Genomic DNA, 8,917 nt, shown 5'->3' on the forward strand with positions numbered 1-8,917 from the left:
GGCGCTTTCTCCTCCTCTGTGCTTAGATGAGATTCTACACAGTGAGGTCCATTTTAGAGTCCAGAAGGAGGGGCGAGTAGGGCTCGATACCTGGTCAACGGGGAGCAGTACGGTCAAGAGGAACGTCAGTGTTTTCCCCTCACCTGGATCCTGGAGCCATACGTCCTGCGGCACTTTCAGTCGGCACGTACCCCTTCTAAAACCGGTGGTCCGCCAGGGGGTGTCTGTTCAGGGGGCATGTTGTGTTTCTGCCTGCTGGTGACGTCATTGAAATTAGCTATCGACTGTATTTGTGTGTTTTTCATCATTATGTTTTCTCACTGCATTTCCTTTCTGTTGCCTTGACTGTTGTGCTTCACATGCACAAACATTTTTTTGGTTGAATAAAACCTGAGTAACTGACTTGCATACAAAAGCGAGTTATGTAATTGTCGTAGGAATTGGGCTCTTGTTGTAAACTATCCCTGTATACTGTATGTTGGTGTTTCAAGGAACCAACATGAAATTAAAGGGGAAAAAAAAAGAACTAACTTCATGCTGAGGAAATGGGAACTGGGAAATAATGTTGTAAGACGCCAAAGAAAGAATCTCTCGGACTGTACTCGCATAAATAAATCACATGTAACATAAAAATGCCATGATGACATAATGTTGGGCCCATTGGCAGAAGTGAAAGCACTATGATTCAGTAGAAATTGGCATAAATATTGTGGTGTGGTGTGGCACTCTATCTCTCATCGCGGATGCCTGCGGAAAGCTGCCCTTTTAAGTATTCACAAAATGAAGCATGTGCACAGATTTTCCACGCTTTGGGTGTCATTGTGCAATGTAAGGGTCTCCTTTACATTTGCCGTTGTGTAATTATTGACATCAGGGTTTGACGCTAACATGAACTCTGTGCTGGAGTCCACACAGGCGGAGGTCTTGTGAGGCATTCAGAGGGCTGCAGGACTGTTGCTGTTTTAGTTTGTCAATGGCTGCTTGCAAAGACTCCACAGCTCCTTTCTCTTTGGACGCGTACCACGTCTCTGAGGAATTGGGCTTCATTTTACCAGAGCCTCTGGTAGGTTTAAATGCCTGTGGTCTTTTTCCCCTCTTTGACATGCTGCATTATTGTGTGAAAGTAGCCGTAAAGAAATAGCAGATTGTAAGTAAATGTTGTCTGTAAGATATCAAGCGATATTCAAGTGAAAATAGACGTTTAGAGCACATTTCCTGTTCGATGTGACTCAGAATTGCTCACGTAGCAGGTAGAAAACTCAACTCGTTGCTAGTGCTATTGATTTAGGCAAATTGAATGGGAGAAGGCCAAATTCTGGCATCATTGCTGTTTGCTTTGTCTTGAACTTTATTCCAAAAGGCAACGTGTGTTTAGAAAATCACTTTTGTATTAACCTTTTTCTACAGTACATCTCATGTCACCCAGTGGACTGGGTGGGGGGATTGTGTTCCCCCCCCCCCCCCCCGTCATCTGACCCTTATTAACTATCATTAACTAGCATTGTCATGCAATCAGCTTGTTGTAACAAAGTACATTTTTTTCACATTCATGTCCAAAGCAACAACTTCCACCTTACTACCAACCATGGATGGACATTGCCCAGCGAGTCCCGGAGCTTATTCTATCACATGAGTTGCGCGCTCATATTAAGAAGGTGAGTGAATTGACAAAGCCAGTTCATCAGGTTTATTGAGTCATGGCTCAGTGTAGTATCTGTGCAGATGCCTCAACTGAGCATCCAGTTCCTGCAGAGACATAAGGAACTTCGACTAGCCCACCTGGCCCTCGGCGTCATGACCATGGGATATGTTTGGCAGGAGGGTGAGAGTGACACAGTCAAGGTATCTCTCTCTCTTGCTCTCAGACCCCTGCATGTCCCGGGACCCCAATTTGAGAACCAGTGCATCAGGATCAACTGTACGTTTGCTTTTTAGTTTTTTTTTTTTTTTTTGCATCGTATTCCAGAGGGCCTCAATAAGGGGGTTGAAAAGAAGAAGAACATGATAAGCCATTTGAGGCTTTATTCGATATTCTACTGGTGCGTTGAATTGCCCATGTACTAGACTAGAACATAAGCATAAACATCATATTTCTAGCCCGGTTTAGGGCAACCAAAAAAGAAATTCCAGAACCCCTAAAATTTGAGATGTCAAAACAAATTTTTTTGAAGCAACCTGTAAAAGTCTACACGAATCCCTCCCACCTGCTCAGACTGGGCTCTGCGTGCTCTACCTATGCAGAGCAATACACTCTCTTCCGAATGATATGGTGCAAGTGTCGTAAACCAGGATATGTGGCACATTTCTTAACTTCACAACCACACTATCATTATGTCCAGTCTTCATTTTTGCTGCATTTGATCGTAGGTCACTGTTTATTTTCTTAGGTAGGAGTTTGCTGATGTGCTTTTTCTAGCTATAGGAAACAATTCAGGTGGTCAGACAGTCCCACTATCAATTGGATTACAGGTACAATCGCTTGAGTTGTACAGGTTGTCAATCTTGGTCTCATTTTCTAATATGACAATAACATGGTATTTGAACAGGAACGTGTAGACTTTTTTAATATCACTGTAGTATTTCTGTTATTGCACCCTAATTGTTCTACTATTACATTTAATTGACTTAATAGAGAGAACAGAGCTTACCAGTACATGGACAGTTGAGCACACTAAAAGTCAACCTGCCTGTAAAAGGCAGCATCTGCCACTTGTGTCGTGGTTCTGTATAAACGGCATCAGAATATGGGGAGGCAAATGTCCGAGGTATTATGAGAGATGTAACAGAGACTGGACGCAGCTTGTGTGTAAGGAATTCCAGAAAAGCCTAGACAGAGGTGTCAGGTTTGTCAACCGAGACTCATTCAAGCAATTGGCGCTGTCGTGTATACACACCGGACAGACACCGGCGCTGACGTCATCACGTATCGAATTATCTGAAGGTGGGATGCCACGTGACTGTGTGAAAGCAGTCAATCACCCATTTCGCTGGGTTCTGTGTAAAAAGCAAGGCTGATAAATGGATGGATGGATCTCTTACAGCTGAGATTTGAAAATGTGAAAGAGGCTTATATGTTACGGCTACAAGAAGGCTGACACATATTCTCTACGCATAATCTCCCTCCAAGATGCTGCCACGCACTCTGGCTGTTCCATACTGGGAGCTGTCCCAACGCTTGGGACTTCCTCCAATTCTCACCCATGCTGACGCCGTGCTAGCGAACTGGCGGAAGAAGGATCCAGAGGGGTGAAGCCAAATAACTTCTGAGCACGCCTTTGTTGCATCTTTTAAAAACTCTCATCTATCAATGTTCCTTCATTCCCTTTTTAAAAAAAATTTTTTTTTTTTTTTTTTGCATTTCCGGTAACAGGCCTTTAGACATAGAGTGAGTACAATTTTAAATCCTCACAGCTGCATTCAAGAGTGTGCTAGGTCAACTAAAGCTTGATTTACTTCATGCAGGAACTTGGAGCTGTTGGTCAGTATTCCTGGTGGCGAAAATGTGCGAGGCTTCTTCATTGTCACGCTAATGGTGGAACTTGCAGCAATTCCTGCTCTGAGGGTGAAGATGTAGTCAGTGTTTGAATTTTAAACTCAAGTTAGAATATATGGACCAAAGGATTGGGATATTTCATCTACGTTAAGTACAAATGGAACATAAATAATCAGTTGGTCCCCCTCTTTGTATCGTCCACTCTTCTGGGAAGACTTTTCCAGATTTGGGTGTTTCTGTGAGTCTGAATCAGACGTCATCAAACATAGAATTGACCAAAATGTCTTGGAAAAATGAAAAATTTGGCTTCATTGATCAATTTATCATTTACGTTTCAATACTTCAGTCCATATGGTGTAGCAAAAGTTTAACTCTAAATTCAATAGGCAACCCGATCCTGATGAAGCATTGTGACTATGTTTCAGAGCATTCCTAAAGTGATCAATGGTGTCAGATGTGGTGATACTAAAGCTGTGGCCAAAGCCTTAGAAGACATCAGCCAGTCCATAGAGAGCATGGCAGAGTGCCTCAGACTAATGCAAGGTAGCCTTTAAGTCTAAAGCATCGTTACTCTTTTAGCCCCTTAACCAACGTGTTCATTTCATTGCTATATACTGTATTTATCTCATATAGTGCATGTGGATCCATTTGTCTTCTATGGCATCATGAGGATCTTCTTATCTGGGTATTTCAGTGTTTTCTTGCATCTTATTTGGGGTAGCAGTGGCTATAAAAAGTCTACACACCCCTGTCCAAACGCCTGGTTTTTGTGGTATGAACAAAGAAATTATGACAAATTATTTCAACTCAATTCCGGAAAAAAAATATGATACGAAGTAAAAATGAGATTATAAAAATGGAGATGATGTAGTTGCACAAGTGAGCCACCCTCTTATAAGAGAATTAAACAATCACATTCAAACTTATCCATTTATTTATTTTCCTTTTGTTTACCCAGGTAAGGCAGTTCAGAACAGATTCTCATTTGCAATCCCAGCCTGGCAGAAGACAGAAGAGTAAAACAAAGCAACATAAAAGCAAATACAAAGTACCTCGATAAACTGCAGTGTGATATAGATACATAGTAGATTACATTACATTATAACATATGAAATCGAATGAAGAAATTGATTTTAACAGCTTAATTTACGTTCGGTATGAGTGCACCTGCCACCATTTAAGTACCCCCCAAAATTCAGATGTTCTACTCGGCTTTTCCTGACACCGCCCCCCCCACCTCCCTTTTGTTTTTTTTTACAGTATTTGCAACCTTTTCCTGACTGCTGTGGTATGCTCTACTAACAAAAAATGACAAGAAAATCATACTAGAACATCTGAACTTTATTTCAGGTACTTTACAGTGGAAATCAACCCAAACACATTTTTTTCAAGAATGTGTTCCCAGCAGGCCCACTAGTTGAAACACGGCATTCTGATTAACATTGTGTTTGTGGAACATGAGTTAAGGAGCAAAAGCCATTCTTTTTTAGCCATCTCAGGGGGCGGCCATTTTGTCACTTCTGTCGACTGAAAATGACATCACAACTGCTCAGGTAACGACCAATCACGGCTCAGCTTCAGAAAACAGGTCAGCCGTGATTGGTCGTTACCTGAGCTCTGAGCAGTTGTTATGACAAAATGGCCGCTCCCAGAGATGGTCAAAAACAGGTGGATTAACTCTTATCCCACAAACGCAACATTTATCAGAACGCCTTATTTCAACTAGTGGCTTTGGGTTGCTTTCCCCTTTAAATGGCAGTGCCGGTGCGCACACTTCTCACACATCTCAATTATCTAGTTTTGACTTCCCTTCTCAACCACAATTCATTTTTTCCCCCATTTTTTTTATATCACAAAAACCTTGCATTTCAACACAAGGGGGTCGACTTTTTAATTCACTGTATATACGGGACATGCTTCCATAGATGGAAAGACAACCCATGTATGCCAAAAGGTCTGGTTTATGAAGGTGTCCAGACGGACCCGATGGAGTATTCTGGAGGGAGTGCTGCACAGAGCAGCTTGTTACACTGCTTTGATGAACTTTTGGGAGTTAAACACGAGGCCAAAAGTGGTAAGTGAAGTCCACAATCCGTCTTTTGATTGAGTTTAGGCCCTCTTTTGTGATGACACTTTGATCATGCAGGTGCCTTTCTAGCAAGCATGAGAAACTACATGTTACCTGCTCACCAACAATTCATCCGGGACATCTCGTTGCAACCCTCCCTGAGGACCTTTGTGCGGCAACATGCCGGCGAGCAGCTAACCGAGGCCTTCCAGGAATGCGTCAGCAAATTGTTGGCTTTGCGCAGCTATCACATCACCGTCGTCACTCGCTTCATCACAATCCCCGCCGCTAAAGCCCGCCAACTACGGAACCAGGGCAGGGACGCAGGAGCGGAGATGATCAGCAAGGCTCCCGCTGCGCTGGAGGAACGGGGCACTGGTGGCACTGGCATCATGAGCTTCTTAAAGACTGTGAGGAATCAAACAAGAGACACCCTGCTGCCTGCAACAAGCAAAGCGATGGAACACAACAGCTGATGTGGTGTCAGCTACATCTATAAAACAAGCGGTAACAACAAGCAGTTTTAGATGTCATTAAATGGATTACTTTTGGCAACGTGATAGTGGAAGGCCCTTTTGCTTGGCGCGCTTCATGTTTTGCTTTGCCTGTAAACAAGCCTCAGCCGCATTGACATGAGTGATACCTATTATTTAGCCCAAACCATAATTCAAACCGTTGCTGTTACCTTCTATGAAATTCAACCAATAACTCCTCCTCTCATTTGAAATGAAATCCAAAAAATACATTGTCTTGTCCAGAACTCTGAAGCTGGATACCAGAAAACTTGCAAAATAGGTATTTACTGAACCCAAAACTTCTTGGAAAGTTATTTACAGATTTAGTTCGAATAAAGTTGAGGACAACCAAAGATGCTTGCCATTTAATTTAATTCCGGAATAAAAGGGAATAATTATAGATATGTTTTGCCCTATGTGGTAAATACCGTATTTTAATTTCACTTCATACACGTTCTGTACCACTTGCCCCCGCCAGCAAATAGCAGGGCACAAATAGAAAAACAAACATTCATGCTACCATGTTCACCTTAGGACAATTTAAAGTTTTCAATTAACCTAATGTGCGAGGCTGATTCCTTTTTTGTTGTTGTACTACAATGACTCTAAATGCCATCACATTTAAAACAAGAGAGCACTTTCCACAGTTGGGAAATACCTCAACAGCGCACTCATTCGTCTCCTAATCACATAGCAATCATGTATTCGTGGTCATCACGTATGGCTATTTATAGACGTGTTGCGATATCAGATATCCCTACACGAAAATATCCCACACTGAAATATTCACACCCTCGAAACGTTCCATCTCATAAAATAATCAGCCTTTGTTACTTCTTCATTCACCGGCACATCTTTGCGGTGGATCATCGTGTTGAGGCACAATGCACAATGCGGGGCTGAGATGCATCACTTCCTCAACACCTTTGTCATCCCTCAGCCCTCACAATACTTCCTGATACCGAGAGTGTGGAAAACCCAAAGGCACGAAGGGGTGGATTGCGCCATGAGTGGCTCACGCTGTGTAATCTTCACCTTTCCTGGCTTCTCTCCAGCGGTGTTTCATTACAACGACACCCATGCGAGATGTGGCAATTAGACATGACAATTGGGCCATCCTGGGTGATTGACTTATCGTGCCCTCCATGGATTAGCGGGGAAGGCAATGAAAGCATAAACCTAGGGTGAAAGGAACACATTTAAATTGAGATGTAAAACACTACAGGTAGTTCAATTGAATAGAATAAGATTTTCTTTTTAGTCCTGCAATCATTATTCCAGGGTCACGCCCTGCATTTGGTGGGCTTAAAGTAGGGACTTACTTACCGTGAATACTATAATTTGTACAGAAACACAATATAACAGCACACATTTGTGCCAGGTACATCATCTGGAGTAGTTCAAAATCCATAGTAATCTAATGACATACCTAAAAACACAGATGAAAACACAGAACTTGGCTGGAACAAGTTTTGCCCATTTGTGGGGTTTCTGAAGCACCTGTAAAATGAATTCCAGCAATCCTAAAATTAGCAAAAATAAGTTTTATAGCAACCTTGAAAAGAGTAAAAACACAGTATACCGGTAATTGGTTGTAACGTATATATTACAACAACGACATTTTACAACCAAAATACATCTATATTACAGAGAATCTAGTAGTTGGCAACCAATACATAAAAAAATACAATATATTCAGAAGTGAATGAACATGAGTAATAGTAATACAATAGAATAGTAATAGTCAACAGTACTGCATGGATCGATGAATGATGTTTATTCAACAAAGCCACAGAAAGGCGTTCAGAAAATCAAAAGTGACATGACTCTCTTTGGCCAATGTGTCTTTAACACAAACTCGTATAAAAGGTTGAGGGAGGACTATATTATGTTCAGGCAGAAATGATTTTTCCCTTTGGAAAATAAAGATAATCTCTTACAGGAGTCAAACTTTCAACATCATAAAAGTGTAAAATGGTAATGTTTTGAGTAACATTTTATTAAAATTAATTGTCATGTATGTCCAAAGTAAATCACAAAAGTAATTGGTATCAGTAAGATGGATAGCAAAGCTTTTCTTAATATTTTTCTCCATGGCTGATCATCCGCCATTCCCTTATGAAAGACACACACACAAACAGAAAATGCAAAAATACACGTTAAGAAGTGAGGGAAATTATCATGTAAACCTACTACACATTTTCCACCTTTGAAATTTCATTTCTTGATTCTTGTTAGACTTTATATTTTATATATAGGCAGTGCTATGTTTACCAGAGCTGGGCATTTTACTAAAAATGGAGTGTCCGTTATTCGTCATCCGTCTGCAGCGTGGGTACCACTCCGACGTCCGTCATTCGCCTTTTTTTCCGGAGGGAAAAAAACAGTAACCGTGTCGAGGCCAGTCCGCCTCTAACTAGCATGAGCACTATCAAAATTCTCGACAGAAGTGACAAAATGGCCGCCCCCTGAGATGGCTAAAAAACGGGTGAATTTTGCTGCTTAACTCATATTCCAATAGTGAAGGCGCATAGAACATATTATCGCAAAGATCTTTGTGTTGTTGACTTCCTCTTTAAGACATTTAAAAGGTTCGTAAAAATTGATTACAGAAATGCTCTAAAAGACCTTACTCATAGGTATGAGTAAAGCGTCATTTTTAACCTGGATTTAAAACCATTTACGCTTCGGGCTAACTTCCGTCCTGTTGGTACCTTATTTCATTTGCGTTCAGCTAAATGCTGATGCACCATATTCGCTTTGAACTCTGAGTTCTGCTATTTGACTTGTTCTGCTGACCTCAGAATCAATCCTACTGGATTTATATTCCATGAGCATTTC

General features: G+C 41.4%; 1 protein-coding gene across 1 annotated transcript; it reads left to right on the top strand.

Moving 5' to 3' along the window:
• Nucleotides 1-200: 200 nt before the first annotated feature.
• ido1 (indoleamine 2,3-dioxygenase 1) lies at nucleotides 201-6,429 on the top strand. The gene is made up of 10 exons (XM_086030762.1): nucleotides 201-1,063; nucleotides 1,560-1,655; nucleotides 1,723-1,842; nucleotides 3,128-3,246; nucleotides 3,371-3,385; nucleotides 3,463-3,562; nucleotides 3,919-4,036; nucleotides 4,127-4,178; nucleotides 5,419-5,567; nucleotides 5,640-6,429. The coding sequence occupies exons 1-10, from the start codon at nucleotides 974-976 to the stop codon at nucleotides 6,035-6,037; spliced, it is 1,257 nt and encodes a 418-aa protein (XP_085886888.1). The 5' UTR covers nucleotides 201-973; the 3' UTR covers nucleotides 6,038-6,429.
• The last annotated feature ends 2,488 nt before the right edge of the window (nucleotides 6,430-8,917 follow it).

The sequence above is a fragment of the Filicampus tigris genome, chromosome 5 (assembly GCF_054856515.1).
Source record: "Filicampus tigris isolate MCC_2025a chromosome 5, RoL_Ftig_1.0, whole genome shotgun sequence".
In the NCBI taxonomy this organism is placed as follows: domain Eukaryota; kingdom Metazoa; phylum Chordata; class Actinopteri; order Syngnathiformes; family Syngnathidae; genus Filicampus; species Filicampus tigris.

What these genes read in the sequence shown, in the direction of transcription:
- ido1 (XM_086030762.1), top strand. Translation starts at nt 974, where the DNA reads ATGGCTGCTTGCAAAGACTCCACAGCTCCTTTCTCTTTGGACGCGTAC. An exon ending in TGCGCGCTCATATTAAGAAG is followed by an intron (nt 1,656 to 1,722) that starts GTGAGTGAATTG and finishes GTATCTGTGCAG; the next exon opens with ATGCCTCAACTGAGCATCCA. An exon ending in ATGAGGATCTTCTTATCTGG is followed by an intron (nt 4,179 to 5,418) that starts GTATTTCAGTGT and finishes ATGCTTCCATAG; the next exon opens with ATGGAAAGACAACCCATGTA.